Raw genomic sequence first — 27,028 nt, 5'->3', positions numbered from 1 at the left:
CTAATTTATAATAAAAGAAAGAAAGTTCTAGATTCATTATTCAAGCTTATTCATGGAATGGGACTTAATTTTAAATGTATCCAAATGTCCCATTCCGTCACATGGGATGGCCCATGCCTAATTAAAATCATTATTATTATTATTATCCTTTATTTATACGGTGCCACAAAGTTTCCTTACAAATGATAACACAACTGATAACACAAGTTATTTACAATATAAAACAATGCTGGACAAGGGCATGGTTTATAAGCATTGCTGCATAACACAACAGCCGGGCATCAGCAACCAAGTGTTAGGTGCCGTTTGGGGAGTTAGGAGTAAATGATAGTATAAGTAGGGTAAGGAGAAGCATGTGAGGAAAGAGGACCCTGCTCATGAGGGAATCGGTATGAAATCGTGGATAGGTAAGTACTAACTAACCTAACCTAACCCCCTAACCCTAACCCTCCTTAGGGGGGCCTAACCCTAACCTCCCCCCAAGTGCCTTACCCTAATCCCCCCTCTAAGTGCCTAACCCTAACCCCCACCTTCCCCGCTGCCTAAACCTAAGTCCCCCCCGGGGGTGCCAAACCCTAAACCTCCCTCCCCCTAGCCTAACCCTCCTTGGGGGGGTGCCTAACCCTAAGTCCCCCCCGGGTGTCCTAAACCTAACCCACCACCCCTGTGGCTGTCTGCTTGCGGCGCCGGCATCCCTTCGATTGGGATGCCTGGCGCCGGTCTCCCGGCGTCGGGGAAATGTCAGGCGTCTACATCTAGACGCCCGACATTTCATCCCTCGCCGGGATATAACAGTCGGGAAGCTTCCCGATTGTATACCCTCATGAGAACTTACATTTTAAAGGGGAGGGTCAGACAGGTTCAACACATTATACCTGGCTGGAACTATCACTTACTGGAAAATCAATTATATGAAACAATATGGGGCTGAATAACATGAAAAACTATCAAATTTGAATCAAAATTATACAAATGTATTATTCTATAAAATATACACATAAAATAAATCTAAGATCCAGGAACCAACTATTTTATTCTTTAAGCTAGATTGAACATTCATATAGACTACTCTTTCATAAAAAAAGGTATATGTATAATTGTACAGTATATAGCAGGCTGACAGCCAAATATGTACAATAAATAACAAATAAAAATGAAAATAAAATAAAAGTCAGGTGGTGCTGGATGGAAATCACTGTCCCTACATATGTACAGAAAAAGAACAGAAGGTAGACTATGCCTGTCGTGGGTTAAACCACAAGGCTATGGGTGGTTTATGTGAGGTCACATGGGTGAATTTTAGCCAGTTAGGTGTTAGTGGGTTGGGCTAAAGGTTAGAGTATTTAAGGCTTGTAGTCACATGGTACAAGCCTCTTTGTGAAGTATTTTCCATCCCGCCCGCCCTTTTGTTAGGTTTTGTTTGGTTGTTGGCTATTTTTCATGGGCGGGTAAGAACAGCAAGTCATTCAGCTCGGGTGCAGTTGATTTGTATTTGGGTACACTCAATTCTGAACCACCCCACCAGGTGCAGCAGTACACCTATCTGCGTGAGTTTTCTTATGTTGCAAGGTTGAGCTGGATACCCCTTTTTGTTAGTTGTGTTTTGTAAGCACCCATATGACGGACTGCATGTTTTGTGTTTGCATTGGTGCATTGCTGGGCTGCGATGATTATTGGCTCTCCTATCTGGCCACCATAGTTTTTTATTTTGTGATCTTTTCAATAAATAGCTAACATTATTTAATGCCATTTCTGTCTCCGTGTCATTATTTTATATAAGTTTTATGTTATTGTGACCTACAGTAAGTACAAAACACACGTCAGCCGTTAGGAGGTTTAGGCTTATCATACCTAGATGGAACAATCCACCCTCAGAGGAATCCTTGTGGATATAAATGGCTAAGGGCTCTATTTATTAACATTATTTGTACTAAAATAAAGTGAAAAAGGGTGTGTTCACACCCTTTTCACATTATTTTAGTATCACCTAAAGTTACTAAAGGGCAATTGGAGTAGAATTCATAAAACTCTACTCTAGCCCTAATTATCACTTATTTTTAGTAAACAGATCGCATTTCCCATAATTGTAATGGGAAATACGATCTGTGTGCAAGTTACTAAAAATAAATCTGGAGGTGGCTTTATCCAGGGTCTCCCCCAGTTACCGGACTCCTGTTCTGCTCTAAAAGGCAGAGCAGAGCCCGAAGCCGGCCCCAGTGATCAGCTGTGTGGTCTAAACACGCTGATGCAGTACACTGTAAAAAAATAAATAAAAAAAAATAATAAAACCAAAAATCTTACCAGAGTCCAGGGACCAGAGATCGGGACTCCGGTGTCCGGTGATGTCCTCCCTCCAGTCAGCTGGTCTCCCATCCTGCACTGGGACCCAGTCAGCTGACCGGGTCCCAGTGCAGGGTTGGAGATCAGCTTACTGGAGTCACAGAGGACATCACTGGAGCACCAATCAGCGGAGGTAAGTGTAATTGAGGGAAAGAGGGGGTCGCGATTATGGGGGGCAGGGCTTAATGATGGGGCGTGTCTTAGCCGGCGGCCGGTCGGCGCATGCGCGGGCACTTGTCACGGTATTTTTTGCGAAAAAAGTGTGCGGAGGGGATTCGCAGGAACAGAGCTTTATCGCAAGCTCTGTCCCTGCATTTTTAGTAAATCCCTGTGATATTGGCTGATTTTGCAAAAGCAAATTCAGTCAGTAATATCACACTACAATCTACATTCAATATGCGGATTGTAGTAAATAGAGCCCTATGAGTGGAAATCACATACTGCTTAAATGTGTGTGTATGTGTGTGTGTAAGGGAAGGCAAGGGCCATTTTTTCCCCCTAACACCCTGGTCACATGCCACAAGAGGTGTGGCCACTGGCAAATGGGGGAGTGGCAACATGACACTCTGGGAACATTCTTTTCCATTCTGTATGCACCTTAATGCCACAAGTAGTAGTGCCCCTCTTGCAATTGCCCACTGTAGTAGTGCCCCTTATGCAATATCCACAGTAGCAGTGCCCCTTATGCAGTACCCCCTGTAGTAGTGCCCCTATACAGTGCCCCTAGTAATGCCCCTTATATAGTGCCCTTAGTAGTGCACCCTTATACAGTGCCCCCAGTAATGCACCCTTATACAGTGCCCCTTATGCAGTGCCCCCAGTAGTGACACTTATACAGTGCCCCCAGTAGTGCCCCTTATATAGTGCCTCCAGCTATGCCCCTTATACAGTGCCGCTAGTAGTGGTCCTCCTATGCAGTGCCCCCAGTAGTGGTCCCCCCTATGCAGTGCCCCCAGTAGTGCCCCTTATACAGTGCCCCCAGTAGTGCCCCTTATATAGTGCCTCCAGCTATGCCCCTTATACAGTGCCGCTAGTAGTGGTCCTCCTATGCAGTGCCCCCAGTAGTGGTCCCCCCTATGCAGTGCCCCAAGAAGTGCCCCTTATGCAGTGCCACCAGTAGTGGTCCTCCCTATGCAGTGCTCACAGTAGTGCACCTTATACAGTGCCCCCAGTAGTGCCCCCTTATGCAGAGCACCCAGTAGTGTCCCTTACACAGTACCACCAGTAGTGGTCCCCCTTATGCAGTGCCTTAGTAGTGGTCCCCCTTATGCAGTGGTCCCAGTAGTGCCCCTTATACAGTGCTCCCAGTAGTGGTCCCCCTTATGCAGTGCCTTAGTAGTGGTCCCCTTTATGCAGTGCTCCCAGTAGTGGCTCTTTTACAGTGCCCTCAGTAGTGGTCCCCCCTATGCAGTGCCCCTTATACAGTGCCCCAGTAGTAGTCCCTCCTATGCAGTTCCCCCAGTAGTGGTCCACCGTAAGCAGTGCCCCTTATATAGTGCCCCTAGTAGTAGTCCTCCCTATGCAGTGCCCCCAGTAGTGCCCCTTATACAGGGCCGCAACTAGGGGGGGTTAAAGGTGCACGTGCACCGGGTGGGTATTGCGGGGGGGTGAAAAATCTGACTCGGCCATCTGAAAATGGCCGCCGCCAAAGAGGAGACAAATGCTAGAGGTCCTTACTGGACCTCTAGTGTCTGTCTCCTCCTTGGCGGCGGCCATTTTTGGATGGCCATTTTCAGCAGATTCCATGCGGACTAGCCGTCCGCATGGATTCTGCTGAAAACGGCCATCCAAAAATGGCCGCCGCCAAAGAAGAGACAGATGCTAGAGGTCCTACTGGACCTCTAGTGTCTGTTAGCAGAGCACAATGCACACAGCGTTCCCGGAAGTGCCGGGAATGCTGGCGCTGCAGGGAGAGGATGCCGAGAGCTGCATCTTCTCCCTTCAAACCCCCCTGGAAACGAGCATAAACCCCATGGCAACGAGCATGTAACTCCTGGCAACGAGCATGAAACCCCATGGCAAGGAGCATGGAACCCCTGGTAACAAGCATGAAATCCCCTGACAGCAAGCATGAAACCCCCTGGCAACGAGCATAAACCCCATGGCAACGAGCATGTAACTCCTGGCAACGAGCATGAAACCCCATGGCAACGAGCATGTAACCCCTGGTAACAAGCATAAATACCCTGACAATAAGCATGAAACCCCCTGGCAACAAGCATGTAACCCCTGGCAACGGGCATGAAACCCCATGGCAACGAGCATGAAACCCCATGGCAACGAGCATGTAACCCCTGGCAACGAGCATAAACCCCCTGGCAACGAGCAGGTAATTTTAAAGTAATTAGAAGCATTACTGTGGGGCATAAAATGGTGTCGGGCAAATATGTAAGTGGCACTTTGGTAATAGGCATTGCAGTGTGTGGCATAATGTGTAATGGGCATTATGATGTGTGGAATAATGTAAGTCACTATACCAGGGATGTCAGAGTAGTGCACTGCCTTATCGAGGAGCAAGGACAAAATCCAGGTACGGGAAGGGAGGGGGCGCAAAATTGCTGCCTTGCACTGGGTGACAGATATCCTAGTTTCGGCCCTGCCTTATATAGTGCCCCCAGTTCCCACTATGCAGTGCCCCAGTAGTGCTACTTATATTGTGCCCCCAGTAGAAGTGCCCCCTATGTAGTGCCCCTTTATATAGTGCCCCTAGTAGTAGTCCCCCCCTATGCAGTGGCCCCAGTAGTGGTCCCCCCTATGCAGTGCCCCCAATCCAGTAATAGTCCCCCTATGCAGTGCCTTTTATATAATACCCCAAGTAGTAGCCCCCCCCATGCAGTGCCCCCAGTAGTGGTCACCCCTATGCAGTGCCCCTTATATAGTGTCTCCACTCCAGTAGCAGTCCCCCTATGCTGTGTCACCCTCCTCCCCCCTGCAGTGCCAGACAAAGACACACAAAAATCCCCAAAACACTTACCTTAATCCCAGCTCCTGCGCCTGCCGCGGTCCTCTCCTCCGTCCTCCTGGGCCGGCCCACTCTGCACTATGGGATAGACATCATGGCCTCATGACGTCTCTCCCATCACCCATTGCGGGAGCCGAAAGATGGAGCTCATGTGTGAGCTCCAGCCCGGCTCTGGCAGTGGACGCAGCAGTCAATGAGAGTCTGTCTGACTCTCATTGGCTGCCAAAACAAACACACTGCCGCCGGGTAGTACGCACAGTACGAGAGTACTACCCGGCGGCGGTGTTTGTTACTGTGTAGTGCGGACCTCACAGAGTGCTGTCTGCACTACACTGACCAGTGCCTTGGACCACGGCAGGCGGCACCCACCGCGTCGCCGGTCCCATGGCGCCCAGGGCACGAGCGCTAATCGACCTTCCCCTAGTTACGCCACTGTTAGGGAATGCAAAGCCTTAATACTTATTTTCAACAACACTGTGCTTCTCAGTTTTCAGCCAGATATCTTATTTCAAGTATTATGAGGTAGCCTCTAAAATGCAGTACCTAGCATAGTCATTTTACTTAGAGAATCCTGTTTTTTGAGTGGTATTACAATTAAGAAAGCTTAATATATTCTACAGCTCCTCAGAGTTGTATCATTTGCTTTAGCATTCTGAAATCACTGTTAATGTGTAACTGAATTTTAATTTTTATATTTTTAGCTATACAGTGTTCTTAGAAATTCATAATTACTCCCAGGCTAATATTGGCAGTGGTAGACATGAATTTACCTTAAGGGTATATTTACTAAAGTGCAGGGTTTTTAAAAAAAATAAAGTTGTTGTCCATAGCAACCTATCAGATTCTCCTTATCATTTATCTAGCACCTTCTAGAAAATAACAGCTAGACTGTGATTGGTTGCTATGGGCAACATCTCAACTTCTAAAAACCAAGACTTTAGTAAATTTACCACTTATGGTGGGTACACACTGGGCGATAAAGTGGACGACTGAACGATAACGATATTGTTATTGTTCAGTCGTCCACTTTATCGTCCATTTTTAACACCAAAAAGATGAACGATGACGACGACGCGCGTTCCCGCGGGTCGTTCGTCATCATCGTTCATCGGGCTGACATGCAGGCCAACCTGATGATCTCGTCAGGTTGCTGCATGTCAAGGAATGGGGGAGAGAGCCCGGCGCTGAACGATATCGTTAATGATATCGTTCAGCGGCTGTGCTCAATGTCATGAACGACATTGAGCACAGCCTGCCGGGGACACACTACACGATATCGCTCAGGGAGCATATCGTGTAGTGTGTACCCACCATTAGCCTTTTCCAACTATAAGAAAAATCTTGTGAAAGTTTGTTACTCCTTATACTACAGAATGTTAGATACCTGCAGTAATGCACCATATGTATTGCTTACAGTACATCTACAAAAATAAGATTTAATTTTGGGAAGTTGCATTAAAATTATTTGAAAGGGTTGTCTATAAAGGCCTTCCCGAATTAGGAGGTCTCTGCAGAGCTTTATAGCTCTTCAGTACTGTCAGTACTGGAAGTTGGAGTTGACAGCAATCAGTAGCCATCTACAGATGCGTCCAGGTTCATGGTGGCTGATCGCGCCCTAAAGGTGCGCGCGCATCATGCCATGTGATTCCCTGTGCCACGTTACACTATGGTGCGTACTGCGATTGCACCATTCATTTCTATGGAGGCGCACTCACATACGCAGTGCGTGTCTCCGGTCGTGGGAGTGTACCTCACGCTATGCGTGGCGCGATTAGCCACGCCATCAGCAGCACACTAGCTGGGTATATCTGTATTACTGTAAATGGTACATTTTGAAGCAATTCAAATTTTTTTTCACAGTGGCAGCAATTTTATGTGCTCAATAAACCCAATAAACAAAAAGTTGACATTTTAAACTAGAAATAAAATCTAAAATGAAGATGGCGATTCCGATCGGAACTGGCGAGTGGGCGAGTTTTAACATGTTGTATTTTGCCTTTCCCCTGAGAAATTGGCGATCATCGGAGTCCACTGAAAGGCGAATCGAATCACTGATCAGCTCGGTGAGTCATGGATTTTGATGCCTGATGTATGGCCTGCAAAAGACTGTCCAAGGTGTATATTTACTAAAGTGGAGATGCTGCCCATAGCAACCAATCAGATTCTACTTAACATTTATCTAGCACCTTCTATGAGATAATAGCTAGAATCTGATCGGCTGCTATGGGCAACATCTCCACCTCTAAAAACCCGCATTTTAGTAAATTTACCCCCAAGTGTCTAATTGGCAGGAGGATTTCAGACGCTACAGAGTTTTTTTCCCGGCGGTTTTTCGTCCGTGCATAGAGTATTTACTATGATTCAAAATGCCAAAAAAACATTGGAAAACCACCAGCTTAGAAAATGCCATAACACACGTAGCCGTTCTGAAAACAATTCAAACCACCATATTTATCAAGCGGCGGATTGGAAAGCCACAGAAAAACGCTGCTAAATATATTTATATAAGTAAATTTAGCACCATATTTCATTGGTCAATGTAGACTGGCATAGCTGGACCGATTCTTTACCAATAAGCAGGCGGTGAGTGTATTCTTTCGGAAGGTCCATGTTGAGCACCTTGGTGGCCCTAAGCCCAGATTAACCTATTTGACCAATAGGTGCAAAAATAATAGTAGCTCCAAATGTTACTAAGGGGTAAATTTACTAAAGTGAGAGTTTTTAGAAGTGAGTTTTAAAAGTGATGTTGCCCATTGCAACCAATCAGATTCTAGCTATTATCTTCTAGAAGGTGCTAGTTAAATGTTAAGTAGAATCTGATTGGTTGCTATGGGCAACATCACTTTTAAAACTCACTTCTAAAAACTCTCACTTTAGTAAATTTACCCCTAATTCTCAGAAGAGGGCGTGGAAGCTGGGGATCTATAAACCCTCAGTCCAGGGGCCCTACACTGCTCACCTTGTATACTTCTCAGTACCTTTTAGATGTTAATCAGGTTTAGTTGTGCTACTGTATAACATATAGGGCCTGATTCAGAGTTTCACACAATGCCAATATTTACACAGATCGAGCAATGCGAATGCATGAAAGTTGTACTGTGCACGCACAGCCATTGGTTTGCGATTACGCTCGCACAAAGGCAGGGCTGCCATCAGATATTGTAGGGTCCGTCACTCACAAAATAGGCAGCCCCCCCTCCCCACCCGGTATGGGGCAGAGTCGAACGGAGCTGTGGATAATGTGGGTGGAGCTGTTCCAGGGGTGGTGCATGAATTGTTGTGTAAACCAGGGATGGCTAGACATGGTGGAGGGAGGGGAAGGCTGGCTGGACTAGTGGAGTACAGTGCAGGGAAGGCTGGCTGGGACTGAGGGAGACAGTGCAGGGTAGGCTGGCTGGACTGGGGAAGGACAGTGCGGGGCAGGCTGGCTGGACTGGGGGAGGACAGTGCGGGGAAGGCTAGCTGGACTGGGGGAGGACATTGCAGGTAAGGCTGGCTGGACTGGGGGAGGACATTGCAGGGAAGCCTGGTTGGACTAGAGGGGGGTGACACAGGGCAGGGTCAGCATACCTGCTGTCTTCATAGTTTTCCTGAAAGAGAGGGGCCCAGGTGTCAGTAGCAAGGAATGCACCAGGCGGCAGGCAGGGATAAAGAGCATTGGCGCTGCAGCTTTGGAACTACGGAGGCGGTCTCGAGCCAATCACAGCGTGTGGAATGGCAGCCAATCAGGAGCAGACGCTCCTGATTGGCTGCCGTTCCGCGAGTTATGATTGGCTCGTTGCTCGCTCCAGTCCATAGTTGGAATGCCACAGCACCAATGCTTTTTCTCCCTGCCTACCTCCCAGTGCATTCCTTGACGCTACCACACTGGCCCCCTCTCTCTCTCCGGGCCCGATACTGGAGTCCTGGCAGTCCCCCCCTGATGGCGGGCCTGCTCAAAGGGATTCATTTGCACAGTGAGTGACACATAGTCTCGGGACTGTTTAACTCCGTTTTATGGGCGTGCATAAATTAGCAGATCTCATTCGCAGCATGAGAGCTCTCTGCAAGTTAGGAGAGACGCAGTGTTTGAGACTGGTCAGTCTTCACTTGCGTGGCTGCCCGATCTGCGTCGATGTTACCGATGTTGGTGCACATCATCGGATGGATAGGAGAAGGCAGCAGTGGGTGTCCCTAGGCTTGGGTAAGCTTTGGAAGACAGTAGCATATTTTCGCTAATCCGTAAGAGATCGCAGTTGCGTTTACATTGGTGTAAATCTCTGAATCAGGCCAATAGCTGATAACATTACTACAAAGTCTGTCTGTGATCCAGTTTAACATTATGTGCAATACAGTCTGCTCCATCTGTAACCTACTGTATTCTGATGTCTAGGCTTGTAACTTACATGACACTTATTGAACCGTGAGCAATAAACAACAAATATTTTAGTTTTAAACATTATTAGATCTACACACAAGGTATAAACAGCTGATTTATTCTCTGGAAACTGCACCTGCCCATATACTTATCAGCACCAGAAGTCTCTGACCTCAGACAATTGCCCTCTGTCCCCTACCCTACTGCTGGCCATGATGGACTAATACCTACTAATCTGGAAAGCATCAGTAATATCTGAGTAAGAAGAACGTGTAACTGAATACTGCACTTTCTTGCCGAAACATTTCCTACCGTTGGACTTAAATTAAAATATATCTATTTTTACATCTATATGACTCAATTCCACCCATGCATTATGTAAAAAAAAGTTCTGGATGGGTGTAACTAAATGACACTGAAAACACGCTGTTCTTTTCGATATAGCCTTTAAAAAAATATACATTAAAGCTAATTTAATTTTTGCATAGGCAAGCCATAAACTTAAATAAATGATCTCAGGGAAATAAATGATACATAAAAATGAGATTACATGTGCAGATTTGAATAAGTTCTTGGCATAAATGAACTCAAGCTCAGTCTTTGACATTCTGTCCTTTAAAAAAAAAATAAAAAAATTGTTTTTGTCAAGTCTCCATATAGTGACATCTGTCTGTGGGAAGGCCCCAGACACTTGGCATGTATGCCTTTCCAGTGGATGGAACAAACTGCGGTGAATTAGTCAAGGAGCCCAATTTCATTTCTGTCAGCTTCTAGAAATAGCATTAACACATCACAGCTAAACAGGGGAGCCCTCGAAAACCATTTAAAACGTGTCGAGCACTGTACGTTGCAGCTATGTAAAACTTTGCCCACCTGCCTAGAGCAAAAATAACCATTTCTGGTGCCTGCAAAGTTTTTTGCCATTTCAGAAGATTTTTTTTGCTATTCTTTTTTTTGTATGTACAATATTTAAAATCTCGTTTTTTTTTGTAAATAGAATTTTATTATAAACTGTAATTATAGTTTTTTAAAATAAAAGTATTTTTTTATTTTTAACCGGGAAGATATGTAACTGTATACTACAGATTTCTGTCTGTCTGTCTGTCTGTCTGAATTAATTGTTTACTTAGAAAAATTTTGAAAATAAAGTGCCAGGTATATGGAGAAAAAAAGAAAATGTAATCTGTTTAGAACACACAACGTAAAATGAAACACAATTGAAAAAAACAAAAAAAACAAAAACACAAAGATAACACAATGTGCTGTGGGATTCCTATGGTGCTGGAGTTAGTACAGTGTGATTTCATTATGAACTGCAGCTGACTGAATGCATTTTTTTACTTGGTGTAGCTGAGAGAGAGACAGGGAGAAGAATTGATGGAAAATAGGAGCTGGGAGGAATTGGCAGGCTGGTGGTAGCTTGCAACGGCATCTATGTAAATTTTCCTTCCTTCTTTTGTGAAACACCCCTTTCCTTCAACAGACCACCCAACCCCTATAAATAACACATCAGTATAACTTTTTCCCTCAGAACCCCACTCAAACTTTGTTAGGTCAGAACTTTTTTTTTTTTCTTAGAAAACAAAATTTTTAAAAATTAGAAGAAAGATTTAAAAAAAAAAAAAATGGCAAGTGAATTCAAGAAGAAAGCTTTCTGGAGGGCAGTGATAGCTGAATTTTTGGCCATGATAATTTTTGTTTTTATCAGTATCGGTGCTGCTCTTGGGTTAAACTTTCCCTCGCCAAAAAACCAAACCATCACCCGGCAGCAAGACAACGTGAAGGTGTCGTTGGCGTTCGGGCTGTCCATTGCCACCATGGCGCAGAGCGTGGGTCACATCAGCGGTGCCCACTTGAACCCTGCGGTGACCCTGGGGTGCCTTCTCAGCTGCCAGATCAGCATCCTGAAGGCTGTCATGTACATCATCGCCCAGTGCCTGGGTGCCGTGGTGGCCACCGCCATCCTTTTGGGCGTTACATCTGAAGTTCCAGTAAATTCTCTTGGACTCAACGGGGTAAGTTAATAATTATTCTACTAATTGCACACATTATCATGTACTTTTAATGACATAAACAATGTGTTTCTGGATGGGTATTTATATTCCCCACTCTATCCACATATTGTACAATGCTTAACATTATACTTTTTAGACATGTGTTGGAAAATTTAACAATTGGGTCCATATTCTGGATAATGTGGACAATATCCAGACATTTTTGGATAATGTCAAATGTAGCCTCATATTACCAAATGTGTTGGGTAATAATTACTCCAAACTGCTGTAGGTACCAATATTTGGGATAGAGTCTGCGGAAGGCTACATTATTTGGACTCATTAGAAAATAACTAAAAAAACACTAATTAGGACCAACTATTGACACTAACCTCACCATGATAACTTTTATTTTATATGATGTTGCCCTAAAATTCCCGGTTAATCTGAGGCAATCGGTCCATTATATGTGAATCATAAACATCTGCATAAGTTCTCACCATTAGCATAGATTTATTCCTCTATTTTTGAGAATTGTAACGTTTGGACTTTAGAACCCACCTACACATATTGGAATAGTTTAGTCACCTATCATTGGGAAATCACCTTTTACAGCAAGTGACCCCCTTCTCAGTGAGACGTGTGCTAGTTTAGATAAGAACATCCAAGGCTGCTTTACACTTGAGTATGCAAAACCTATATTAGTATTCACGTCAGCTGGTCCATGCCTTGATGACCGTTGCCAGTTCTCTAGGGAAGAATGTCAGTGCTGCTTACTTACTTATCACACAACACGTTCCCGACGTGCACCAATCCCTCATTAATATCTCGTTTTACAGGCGATGGACGTGATAAGTGACTATAACTTGGTTTTGACTTACAGTCTGTGACTGACATTATGGGGTTGATACAGATTTGGGGCCATGGCGCTAAAAGAGCAAGTTACTGTACTGTATACCTGGGTATAACCATACTGCACTGCAGGTGGGGCAGATGTAAATTGGGCAGAGAGATTTACCTCTGAGAGGGGCGTGTCAAATGTAAATTGCAGTGTAAATATAACCTGTCCAGTATTTGTAGGCTACAGGCAAAAGCAGCCAGTATATATATCTGCCGCACTGTCTTCCTTATCCCAAAAATTGCTGCCCTATATATTATCCGTATTCTAAAGTGGCTTCATCTACCTCTAGCAGAAGATTACTGAAATGTAAATGTAATAGAATTTCTTTGCAGAAATTGCAGCAGAGAAACAAAATGTCCAAAATATAACGTATAGCAAATTATCGCATAGAAGAAACTCATTGCTTATGAAATAAATAAGGAAAGGATGACGGACACTAATATTTGTTTGTGGAATGTTAAAGGAACGTTATGCATATTAACCGATGGAACAGAAAAGATGAGGTTTAGTCTTGGTCAGTTACAAAGTGCAGCATTGAGAATCATGGTGGTACATTCATGAATTCAAATGAACCTCATTAAGTACACAAGCCAATAGTAACTTGCTTTCAGGTGATACACTAACATTTTCCTGGCACAGAAAAAGACACATACTGTATGCTATTAAGTGCAAGTAATCTGAGGTTTGTGTCTTTACAATCTCCAGCTATCAAAAAGAGAGGAAAAAGGAGGAGAGTATGTCAAATAGTTTGCACATTCAAAAAGTCTAACAAATTGTGGGTTTGTGATGTAATTTAAACAAACTACATGTGTGCATTACAGGAGGTCAGCACTGAGAATGAAACGTGTAATTGTTTCTGTCTAGGTCTCTAGGAGGTGAGAAAGTGTGTTGTCTGCCTATAGGACAGTTGAGGATGCTACAGAATGTTTGATTGTTGCTTTTGCATCTGTAGGTACCATAAAACTAATGCTTTATCCATAGGCACAGGTAACAACATACCTACTGTATAGGCACTAGTTGTGGAAACACTAGATTTACTGAAATTGTATAATCACTAGCACTAATATCGGTGACAACATTTGTAAGCACTAGATGCAATGAAGTTGTAGTCCCAAGCACCAATACACATGCTGTATAATTCCATTGCATCAGTAGGGAGAAGCACCACTGTATCCAAGTGTAGAAGCACAAACACTGCCCTAACAGTCATTAGGTCAGCCAGCAGCAATGGCCGGATGATCCCAGGACAGTCCTAGTTTGAGCTGCTGGAATGCTGTAACTTGCTAAAGTATACTGCATTTCATCCTCCTGATTTGGCTGAATTGCCAGAATGAATTGGATTTGGATCCAAACACAATTTTTCTGAATATGGAAGTAGAAAGTTTAAAGCTCCTCTGAGGTACAAGATTTTGCCAACACGTTCTCCCCCTTGGCTGAGCTCCGGGACTGCTACAGTACATGGAGTCCCATTTTCCAGACCTTAAACATTGTTCCTCTTGCAAAACATGACAATATCCAGGGTGCTGGGATGTAAGATGGAAGACCAGTCTCAAGCCCCAATTTCCAGCCTGTGAATGGTCCTCCCACTCCTTAAATTCCATTTAACAGTGGTGAACTATATTGATTTGCTGGCTCTGTAATACAGAACTTTAGAGAAGAACATCTCCATGTAGCTTCTAAGGGTGGAGTCGTTCATAAAATCCCTTGTGTTGGTGGTAGTGCAGCTTTAATGTCACATGCCATGAGTCCTCAGTGGGGAATCCCAAGTCTAGAGGCGGTCGTACTGCCACGTAAACACCCACAGGTGCTAATCAAAATCATTGATTGGAGCCTTTCTGGCTGTGCTCATCCGGCCATCGCTGCTGTCATTGTTTGAGGGGCTGATGTAGTTGAACTCAAGTCAGTTTTGAGGTTGCATCTTGCATGTTCTACCACTGTGCAAGCTCTGGGGATGAGCGTACATAACTATGAGCAATGTAGTCTTGAAAGCAAGTCAGTTTTGCAGGTGCATCTTGCACGATTTTGCGCTAGTATGTTCCGTAGCTGGGTGTACACCTCTATGGGTGTTGCAGAGGAGTGTAACTCAGTCACGCCTTGTGTCTGAAGGGGCGTAATTAAGTGGTAACACAGCATTCGCACATAGGCTATGTACAGAGAAGGCGCGTTAAACGAACTGCAGCTATATGGAATTGTTCATATGTATTATTACACCTGATATTGCCTGGACCTGGGGCAGGGTTAGCGCAAGTGCGCCCGGGCAATGATGACCGGTATGAAACCAAGCATACGGATAGGGGCAGCCCAGAACACAGATACGGCATACAACTCTGCATATGTGAGATTATGCGCATTTAGGGCCCGATTCAGACCCGTTCACTAGGATACGTTCGCACGTAGCCTGCCGATGTTTGCAATCTGCGCATGCGTATAAGATGCAGTGCGCGTGCACAAACTAGTCCATGCAATCACAAATACAGACGCTCCGCTAGAATGAGTGACAGGACGTGCCGTTTTTGTGGGTGGTAACAGGGGGTGGTCAATGGAAAAGGGGTGTGGTGGTGTGAACGCAGACGTGTCTGTGCATCTGAACGCCATTTCAGGGGCTTGCATAAATAAGACGCATTGTCAGCATACACGTCACATGGCTGACATACAGACTGAAGCACTCGCAGGGCTTGTGGTAGGGTATGGTCAGCCACAAGAGCTGCATATGGGTCCGATGTTACTTGATATTACCGATTGTTAATACACTTCCTGGACATGACGTATGTTACTAAGGGAAAGTGGCTGTCTTGTGTCAGGCTGGTGGGCGGCTAAATACATAACGCGATCGCACGGCAAGACATAGTGGGCGTGCTAATGTCTTGCATACTCTGGCTGCTGATGGCTGCGTGTGAACGCATCCTAGCGAACGGGTCTGAATCAGGCCCTTAGTTCTGTGCACACAATGCGGACGCAATTATGACCGACTTCTACTTAACTTTACATCATCTCCTAATTACTTCCGACCGCAGGTTACTATGGTGCTTCAGCTACTATGAAAGTATAGGACCCATCATGGCATCATCACATCCAGCCAGAGGTTAACAGAGCATGCTGGGACTTACAGTTCCACAGCATCAGGGGAGCAAAAAGTTGCCTAAGCCTTCTATAGACAAACTAACCTAAACTGTATGTATTCCTTTTCCTGGCTGGTTGTCTTTCACCATCCACGGAAACATATTGCCCGCTACAATTTCCTATTGTTTCAGAGCATTGTGGTGGGCAGATGATGGAAACACAACAATTTCCGCATTGGATCCAGGCAGTGATGCCGTCAGCTACAGGAATGGGGTGCTGTACCTGACTGGATTTTATAAAATGTATTTGTAGTTTATGCGTTGCCCAAGCAATGGGGTATATAATGGTTGTGGTTTAAATACTGATCACAAGCAATCATTGTAGTCTAATGTTACATCTTCCACCGTGTCAAAATAAGCTACCTGACGCAAGGTGGTGAGTGTTATATAGCCAAGTATGTGTGATTCAACTATTGTGTTAACTTAGGAAACATGTTTCACCCTGTGTGCCCAGTGAACATAGATCAATGTCTGTTTGTTTGTTTGTTTTTTTAATTGTTTTTTTGTATTCGTTTTTTGATTTAACAGTTTACATATTGCCTCGTGTATTTTTTTAAAGAATAAAACATTGTTTTATATTCCTGGTTACCTTCTGGGTTTTTCAGCTATATCTTTATAACAACAATATCTATCTATCTATCTATCTATCTATCTATCTATCTATCTGTCTGTCTATCTATCTCATATCTATCTATCTACCTATCTATCTATCTATCTATCTATCTATCTATCTATCTATCTATCTATCTATCTATCTATCTATCTATCTATCGTTTCTTGTTTCTGTGTCCTATCCCCAGATACGGTATGGTAAATAAGATACTCTGCCAGATGACATAAATGCATGGCTGAAAACTACAGAAGTAAGGCAGAAACAAAATGTTCCATTTAGTAAAAGTTGCAGGAGGTATGCACAAACCATTTAATTTAAGTAATCATGGCTTCTTTACGTAATACACTTCGTTTTGAAGGTGTGCAATAGAGCAATGCCTAATGAAAGAGAAATGGAATGAGTACTGTCCCAAATGTGTAACTGGGTTTAGGACAATATGTTTCCTATTACGTATTGTAAATTATTTATATATGTTTACAATGCATATCTGGTTTAAAGCTACATTGGTGTAATTCCTAAATCAATGACTGGTACTCACTATTAGAATTATCAATTTAAAATAACCATTTATGTCAGCAGATCCAAGACTAATAAAAAATAAATGTCTGACAGTCAGCCCTTGGGTTATATTACGTTGCTGTACAGTGTTATATAAGCCTTTCAGTACACATTTAATGAAACAATTGAACCCATTAAACCAAATCCTCCAAAATAGATATTTGTATTTATTATTACTTACTGAAAAAATCTGAAGGAAACAATTTTGCAATAGTTAATGACTAATGCTGGTTACACACTGTACAAAATATCGTCCCTACAGCCAATGAATGACATATATTGCTCTGTGCATTGGCCTGTAGGTACACCCGATATATCTGTGAACGACAGCGCTCACATATATGTCGTGTTGGCCGCGCAGCACGGCAGATGTGATATGTCTTGCAGATATATCATGTGCCTCTGTTAGTGTGCACGGGTGACCAACCCATTATGCTGGCCTCAAGAACCGCCGACAATGACATCACAAATCGGCGGCCAATTAAAAATACCCGCCCAGTTGTGATGTCTGGTCAGACCTATCGAGCAGCCTATTGGTAAGTGTGTATGCATTGCTTACCAAATCAGTCGCAGGGTCGGCCGGCTGGGGGGTCAGCCAGGTATGTACCACACATAAGACTACCTAAGTAAAGGCTCGTATACACTAGACGATGTGCTATATGAACGATATTGGTTCAAGATTTCCCTTCAACTTTCTGTAGTACAAAGGATATTGGGTGTAAAGATCTCTTTCAGTGAAGTCATCCTGCCACATCTCTGAACAGGCAATTCTTGACGATATCGTCAGGAATTGCATGTACAAACGACAAAAGACATTGTTAATGACCCGCGGGAGCGCGCACAGGCCCGCCAAGAGCCGTGGCGGGCCCTGGTAATAGGGGGCGTGGCCTAATCACGGGAGGTGTGGCCACGCCCCCTTGCCGAGACAAAAAAAAATAAAAAGATTTGCAGCGCCGCTTCGCTGGGGAGAGGGGGCGCTCTGAGCCCCCTCAGCCCGGCGCAAAGCCAGGGGGGGCGCGATCAGTGTGATCGGTCCCCTGCACAGGCTTAGGAGACTGCTGCGGCTGCTGCCCAGCAGCCACGAGCAGTCTCCAACTGCGGCTCAGCACACGCTGTGTGCTGGGCTGCTGTGAGGGGGGGGAGTGGCGCCGAACTCGGGCCCCCACCGGGCCCCTCAGGAAGCCCAGGCCCGGGTAATCTGTACCTGCTCCCCCCCCCTTTCGGCGCCCCTGAGCGCTCATCGTTGGTCGTTCACTGCATACACACTGAATGATATGAACGATATATCGTTGAACGATATCGTTATAGTCCATATCGTTCATAAAGATCGCCTAGTGTGTATGCTGCTTAAGACAACAGTAATTTATTGAGGCTATATACAGTAGGGCGTGACACTCCATCACTTTGAAAAGTTACACAGGGAATAGTGCATTGGGATCTCTGAGACAAGATCATTGAGTAATATACAGTAGTTACCCAGTAATATATATTTATTCTGATTTCCTAGCATTTTATATTATGCTTTGTAGCTTTAATATGTTAGCTGAGTACAAAAAAGTAACAATGAAACAGTGGCATCTATCTGTACAATTGTACTCATCCTCCCTATTTATATCTTTTTGGAGATTTCTCCTCATGTACTAATTGTTCAAGTTTAGAAACTAAATAACTGATAATAGGGAAGGTACACGCAGGCTGACTTTATATTTATAAACACCAGCTTCCTTTATCTTATGGTTCATGAATGAGCCCCGAATGACCTATTGAATATATTGAAAATTGGAGCAGAGTGGAACCGCCTCTGTGACGCCTCCAAAACTTTAGGATGACTAATATTATTTTTTCCATGTGTCATCTTATTTATCTCATTTACATTATGGACAGATATTATAAACCAAAGGGATTTCCCATAACTCTCAATCCATTCTTAATCCAGGGTACAATATATAATAAAAGTGCCTAAAATCAGTTACAAGGACACAACAAGTCACAACGAGGGGCAGAAGGCTGCTGTACCATGTCAGTCTTGTGTTTTTAGCTTATAAATGACCCCTAGTGCCTTTAGCTGTCTCGTTGCCCTTTATTTCACCAAACAGACTTTAAAACACCTCATTTGTCTTCAATATATTTCTGTAAGACATCTCTGCCAGCTGGAGTTATGTCAGAGGCTGGTAATATTCCTGCTTTGTTCATTCACATTCAAGTTGCAGAAGTACTTGGATAAAAAAAATACCTTTAGGGGTATATTTAGTATTTATCAAGCTTTTTTTCCAAGTTTATCCTGCAGAATGCTAATTGGCACTACAGACCGCAGTCCTTATTATTATCAGTGGGGACTACAGTCTAATTCCTATGTACAAAACTCTGAAAAGCAAAGCTTTTTCTGGTGTGAACTGCTTCAAGCCTATGGAGGCCGGTAGCGGAAACTGACACTGTGCGCATGAAGAGTGTCCTGGGACGTAACTCGCAGGGACATCAGTTATCTCAACTGCTGTGCCTGCGAGTTTCCCTTAGTACACAGCTGGGATATTTTCATTAAACCTGAAAATATCCCTGTAGAAATGGATACTTATTAATACATAGGCCCCTTATTGTCGATATATGTATTTAGTCAGGGACACTGAATTAGGAAACAAAGTGTAAAAAGCATTTATAGCTGAGGTTGCTGGGTATATATATATATATATATATATATATATATATATATGTTATAAAATATTAACATACCTCTTTTTTTTACAAATATTTACTACTTTTATGGGGTGTGAGATAAAATGTGTGAACATAATTCGCTGTGGGGTGCCTTCGCCACTGCCCAAGAGGTACCCTGTGATGAATTTGAATGCCAATTAGATAGGGTGTCCAGTGGTATTTGAAGAATAGGCGAAATGCCAGCGACAATACATGCTAAATGTGAACACGTTTGCCATATGGTGGAAAATGCACAATTGTTCTTGCATTCAGATGAAACTTGATGGAGTAGGCATTATCTGAAAAAAAAAACATGCCACATGGCAGCACAAATACAGGTGCAACATTGCCAAATGGAAGTACAGTATGGCGGCATCGGAAAACGTGGGCTCCAATTTCACCCCCATTTATTCAAATGTTACGTAATGCACTAGCTATAAGGAGAGCTCACAAAGGAAACATGCACCGTGTAGTATTATTACCCTAGGTAACGAGAACATATTACCGCTTATAAAATTCAGAAAAATGTAGCAAAATATCATTTATTGTGTGCACGGATAGTTTGTTTTATTGCTACATGGTTGAAATTGACATTATGTGAATATAGTCTATGTAGTATTTTCTTCTGTGTAGATACTGCCAAATTCAGCTCTGGAAACATAACAGATGTTTTCATTCTGTAGCGAAAGCAGCCAGGGGGTGAAGGTCGCAGTTAAACATTAGGGTAGTGCTGAGCTGGAACACTGATAAGTCACTGAAGGTATTACTGTGCCATGACACCGGGTGCAGTCTGTAACAGCTGCAACTCTCTGTGTACACTACATAGTAATAACACTGTATATGCTGGAAGCAGGTAAAGGGTGTGGTTTATATATACATAGTTTTATATATATATATATATATATATATATGTATACAGTGGTATTAATATAGCTATACACCCAGAGTAATCTGTGTATATAGGTGTCCTTAATATTGATTCCTCGGAATACCCTCCCCCAGGTTTCAGGTGGCTGCAATAAATTCTACTTGGATACAGTCGTCTCAACTTGACGTTGATACTAAAAAAGAGTGAGAGACATGCACCTTCTAGTGTAATAAATCCAGAAGCATCAAATGGTAGAAGGTAAATAATTTGCGCACCAGATCAAATAGTTATCAAAGAAGGTATTTTAAAGGCTTCAGTGATCATCCTCAATGGTTTCTTATGCACCCCTTTAGAATTTGGAGCAATATTGCATAGTTCCCATGTGGAAGCAAGAGAGAATGGCTCCCATGGTGTAGTATTTTCAAATTGACTTACAACACACCACTTAGATACACAATAAAAAGCAAGAAGGATTCTTGCATGGACAACATCAGAGTACCAGTACAGCGCAATGTCCCAACGCGTTTCGTCTCCTATGCAATAGAATTGCTGAACTTCATCTATAACCAGTAGGATAACAATGTTTATTATGTGGTATTAATAGGTTACCAGTTACTTCTGTAGTGCTGGGGTTTAAGATACCCACAGTTATATAGTGATAGCCAGCTCTATATATAAGTATGACAGGGGGGAGATGATTTATCAATATGTAGACAGAGCCGTAACTAGACTTTTTGGTGCCCTGTGCCAGAAAGCATTGGAGCCCCCCCATTTATTAAATAAGGACATGATAGTGCACCTGAACGAGGGCCATGGCCTCATGGGGAAGGGCCAGGGAAGAGATAGGGAGGCCAGGAGATGCTGGGGATAAAAGAAGAGGAAGCTACATGTGAGAATTATAATAAAACAGGAAAATGGACAGGCCCAAATAGCGCCCCCCTGCCCTGCGGTGCCCTGTGCCATGGCACTGGTCGCACTACCCTAGTTACGACCCTGTTGTAGAATAAGACAGAAATTGCAAATGGTTTATAATACAATTTAAGCAGGAATACATACTCTGTTATCTCCCTGCTATGAGCCTTGTGCGCTCTATTAATCCATTTCTATACAGGGATCCATAATTATTAATTTTCTCTCCATTCACCTCTCAGAACCTGGATAGCTCTAGAGGTGGATGAAGTAATTCTGTGGCTGGGTGGGACCGGGGCATAAGGAGATTTTAGTATGGTATATCTGCACCTTCCTTGGTTTCTAATTTAGGATATATACCCCCAGCGCCGAGATGTGTATCTTATTACAGTGCATATAGACCACCATACAGAAAGTTATTGGCAAAGCTCATAGTACCCATTTTAATTCATTGTAACACCACTTGTTGCACTTGTTCTCCGTCGAACATTGATAAAAGCTCTGAGAGTATTGTTAACAGCTTCCTCCACTGGGATCTATGTTGCTTGCTATTGTATCCAGTTCATTCAGCGTTCACCATTCATAAGGTGATACAACATGGGTAGATAGAGAGTTCACCCTCCAATCAGGTCAAACATTGGTGGTGTAGCTGGTTAGACTCTGGTGAGCTGAGGACACCACCCCATTCTGTGAAATTAACTATCATTGGCGGTAGGGCAGTACCAACCATATATAGGAAGATCCCAAATATTCCCCATATTTTTGAGGACAGAAAACTTTATTGCAGACCATTTCAACTGGCACCTAAATGACTGCAGTAAAGTCTCCTGCCCTTGTAATATGGGGAATATTTGAGATCTTCTTATATAAGGTTGGCATAGTGGTTAGCATTACTGCCTCACCTCCCCAAGATCATGAGTTTACGTTCCGAGCAAGGCACTATCTGTGTGGAGTTTGTTTGTCCCCCCTATGTTTGTGTGGCTTTCCTCTGGGTGCTCCGGTGTCCTTCCACACTCCAAAAACATACTGGTAGGTTACTTGACTTCTGCCTAAAAAATTAAACCTAGTGTTTGTGGCCACATGATAGGGAATTTAGGGCCTGATTCAGAGCCAGACGCTATTTGCGCTCGCTCGTTCAGAAAATAGGGGTGGCTATTCAAATGAACCATTCGCTCTTTGCAGTCTTTTCACGCCTCTATGTCTGAATGAGTGAACAAAACTTGCGGTCGTTTTTTGGGAAACTACGCCCCCTGGCCGCTCGCATCCTACGTCATTGCCGCTATTTATTAGATTAATCGAGTACATCGACCAGTGTATGAACTGCTCGCTATTCTTGTGGTTGGTTTTTCCTACCGCAATCTTGCGAGCAGTTCTGACTATAAAATAACCCAGTGACGTGGTCAATGACGCTGCTGTATTAATTATGCACACCCATAAAACACCCGTTTTGACCTTTAAGCACGCCTGCGGTCTGATCTCCACTTCCCGTTTTCAAGCACCTTCACCTGTTACCACCCACATACGCCTCCTCCTGTCACTCAAAATAGCAGGCATTCGCTATTTAGCAAACAAACGATTTTCGGCCGCACTGACTGGTTCACGCATGCGTATTACGATCCGTACGCATGCGCAGTTGTGCAAACATCGCTCGGAATGAACGAGCGGCCGCTTACGAGCGGCTCTGAATCAGGCCCATAGATCCTAAGCTGCACTGGTACAGGGACAGATGTGAATGACTGAAATAATCTAGGTAAAGTGCTACAGAGTACAGTATGTGTGCGCTATAAAAAGAACTGTTAATAAATAAACAAAGTTTGGGATTTCATAAGAAGAGACAGAGAAGCTTGGACAGGTGCCGTGGCTGCCCGAAATTATTTCAATTGATTAGGACAGTGGTTCCTGGGGTGCCGCAGGGCACTTACAGGGGTGTCACGGATTGGTTATCCAGTATCCAATAAAAATATGCATGGTAAATGTAATAGGCAAAACCAATGCTGCTGATTGCCATTCGTAACATATATGGACAAAGGGAAGCGCAACCCTGTCCACCACCAAGGAACTGAATGACAGGTAAGCACAATTTACGTACTTTAATAATGTTTGCTGAGTTTCTTAATAAGAAACTTTTTTCCTAGGGGTACCATGGAAAAAATGCTGATAATCTAGGGCAGCGTGATTAAAAAAAGTTTGAGAACTACTTGGTTAGGCAAATGTCTCTACCCGTCATTTTGGTGCCATCAATAAAACCAGACAATGCTATGCAATCTCTCTTCTGTGTTGTCCCCGGGCACACAGGATTACTTTACAGATCAGCAGATGATCATTTTGTAACCATCAAACAAATTCTAGACATGATTTGTCATCATCAGACAGAAGTCCTTTGAAACTGTATAATGGCAAAGAAAGGACAGCAGTTTGCCCAGTGACAACCTTATTTTGGTGCTTTTATAACCAAACAAAAATGGGTATCCAACTTTACCTTCCAACAGTACACAAAACCCACCCAGTCAGGTAGTGTGCTCTTCCTGTTAGGATGATACAGTCTTTATATACATTACAATGAATGTTACTGCACCCAAACAACTAACTGCACTCGGTCCGCTGATCTGCCATTGTTTCCCTCCACAAAACTCTGACTCCAAGGTAAATAAAAATTAAGGAACAGAGAGTGGGAAATTCACCAGATGAAAGAGGCTGAAACCTAAAAAGGCAAATTGATACAATTTAGCATAGTCAGACCCCAAACTATTCTATAAGGGTTGGGTATGGGATGCCGGCCCTCAGGATCACGGCGGTCAGATTCCTGATGCCAGCCCCTCAACAGGGTTAAGATACCAACAGCTGCAGGTAAGAATCCTAACCCTACCCCTAAACCTAACCCTCCCTCCCTTCTACAGGCTCAAAAACAACTATAAAACATAATCCAGCCTTCAGCCTTGTGGTTTAAGCCACGCCAGGGTCATGACAGCCTTACGTTTATATAAGTAAATACTTCCCATAAAAGATATGGTTGTGAATAGTATGTGCAAAATAGCAATATATAATCTACCACAGTGCTGTCATCACATGTCTTATGTTCAGTTTCATGCCCTCTACATGCAGCCATAGTCCAGCATAACATGCCTCATGTCCACCACTGTCCCATGCCGGCCACATACAGTATAATTCCAGCACAATAGCCTCACACCCATCTTACATAGCTGTGCCCACCATAACCCGCCTCATGCCCACCACTGTCCCAAGCCCACAACATACAGTATAATTTCTAATAACCTCATGCCCACCTTGCATAGCCTGTGCCCAGCATAATCTACCTCATGCCCAACCTCTGTTCCATGCCCACAACATACAGTATAATGTCCAGCATAGTAGCCTCGTGCCCACCTTGCATAGGCTGTGCCCAGCATATCCTTCCTCATGCCCACCTCTGTTCCACATCCACCAAATACATTATGTCGAGCTTACCCTGCCTTGTACCCACCAATGTTTCATGTCTGCCACTTACAGTATATTGTTCAGCATAATAACATCATGCTCATCTTGCATAGCCTGTACCCGGCTTAACCAGCTTCGTGCCTACCTCTGTTGCATGCACACCGCATACAGTATAATGTCCAGCATAATAGCCTCAAGCCAACATTTCATAGCATGTGCCCAGCATAACCAGTCTCCTGCCTCCCTCGGTGCCATGTCCGCGCATACAGTATAATGTCCAGCTTAATAACCTCATGACAACCTTACATAGCCTGCGCCCAGCATAACCAGTCGACTGCCTTCCTCTGTACCATGCCCGCAAATACAGTATAATGTCCAGCATAACAACCTCATGCCAACCTTACATAGCCTATGCCCAGCATAACCAGTCTCCTGCCTTCCTCTGGGCCATGTCCGCGCATACAGTATAATGTCCAGCTTAAGAACCTCATGCCAACCTTACATAGCCTGCGCCCAGCATAACCAGTCTCCTGCCCACCATAGTTGAATACTTCCCCCCTCATCACCCTTCCACTATATTCCAACCATCTACTGTGGAAAGAAAAGACCCTCAATGCCATCCAATGACATTACAAGAGGTCACTAGGATGTATAGCAGAGACGTCGCCGCTGGTTCTCAATCAAACCAGGAGGTTCTACAGTATTTCTAAAACATCACCAGCAACTTCTTACTGTGAGGGGAGAGTGAAGCTGAAACGGACAATAACCAATTTGCTTCGGTGTGAATTGCTGCCAAACATGACAGAGGCCCCTGTGTATGATATGGTGGCCCATCTGTGGTCCATGGGCTGCTGGATAGACACTCTGCTTCAATATGCGCTAACATCTCTTAGTGAGAACATTTATCTAAGCTGCTTTTCATCTGTTTACTATTATTAGTATTATTATTATTATTATTATTATTATTATTATTATTATGATTATTATTATTATTTACTATTCACAATAGTTACCAACCATCACTAAATGATCTGACCCATAATGCAAGTTACATGTGACTCTATTAATATATTAAGAAGAAACAAAGGTCTGTAACTATGTTGTAGACACTGCCCCTGTCACGTGCAGTCCTGCCTTCCCTAACATAATACAAGTGAACAGGTCCCTAATCAGTTCACACATTTCCTGAAATAGTCTGTGCTGCTGTGAACATACTGTTGATTGGATTTGCTGCAAGTTGTCCCATTCCTTGTCAAAAGTGGGGCTTAATGTATAAAAAGGAGAACACACCTTAGACACGTTTTTTGAGAATATACTTGTTTAAAGATTATTTTCCCTGTATCACAGGCAACAGTATCCGGTCTTTAGATCTACAATAAAACGGTAGACAATGTTTAGGTAGGCACCACAAGTTAGACAGGCAATAGGTCAACAGGGACACAAGGTTGACAGGGTCAATCAGTCGATACACTAAAGGTCGACATGTAAGAAGGTGGGACGGGTACAAATGGTGTTGGTTAGGGTTAGGGTTAAAGACTAGAAGGGACTGTTAGGGTTAGGCACCTACCCCGACGTTTAGGGTTAGGCACCAAGGGGAGGGTTAGAGTGAAGATTAGGGCTAGAAAAAAAATGTGCGTCGACCATTTTTTTGTGTCAACCCTTATTGGGTCGACCTTTTGACCATGTCGACCATTTGAAGCTGTCGAACTTCAGTGTGTCGAGCTATTAACCCTGTCGACCTTGTGCAGGGACGGCTCCAGGGGTCGGAGCACCCTGTGCCGGCTCTTAAGCGGGCACCCTTACATTGCGCGCAGCTAAGCCAGAATGGGGGGCGTGGCCTAATTACAATAGGCCATGTCCCCTATGTAAAGTTATTTAGAGGCGTGTCCACATGGCACGCCTCCAAATAACGTCAGACTGTGGGGAGCCTCACTAGCTGGGCTTCCCCCATCCCCCTCCCGTCACTGAATGGATGCCACGCGCATGCTCGCAGCATCCATTTAGACTCCGGGGTCTGGTCCCCAACCTCCCGCTTTGACCACCCGCAGGTCACTTCAGCCCACGGGTGGGACAGCGGGACAGTACTGTCCCGCTGAAATCGGGATGTTGGGGTGGCGCCCCTGTGCGAAAGCACTGGTCGAACACCTCTAGAGCCGGCCCTGACCTTGTGTCCCTGTCGATATTGCCTGTTCAACTTGAGGTGTTTACCTAAACATTGTCTACCTTTTTACTGTAAACCTTTGATCCACACACAGGCAACATATGTGCACTGACTAATAAC

The 27,028-nt window shown here is 43.9% G+C and overlaps 1 protein-coding gene across 1 annotated transcript in view; it reads left to right on the top strand.

The window, feature by feature from the left end:
- Window positions 1–11,199: 11,199 nt before the first annotated feature.
- The window catches only part of AQP1 (aquaporin 1 (Colton blood group)), a 32,427-nt gene continuing 16,598 nt past the window's right edge, over window positions 11,200–27,028 (top strand). The window contains exon 1 of the mRNA XM_088442628.1: window positions 11,200–11,674. Within this exon, the coding sequence (XP_088298754.1) occupies window positions 11,285–11,674 (390 nt within the window). The 5' untranslated portion in view covers window positions 11,200–11,284. The remainder of the gene's footprint in view (window positions 11,675–27,028) is intronic.

Source organism: Taudactylus pleione, unplaced genomic scaffold (assembly GCF_031769625.1).
Source record: "Taudactylus pleione unplaced genomic scaffold, aTauple2 ptg000314l, whole genome shotgun sequence".
NCBI classification, from domain to species: domain Eukaryota; kingdom Metazoa; phylum Chordata; class Amphibia; order Anura; family Myobatrachidae; genus Taudactylus; species Taudactylus pleione.
Note: the sequence above shows the minus strand (reverse complement) of the source record. Positions and strands in the feature narration are given on the sequence as shown.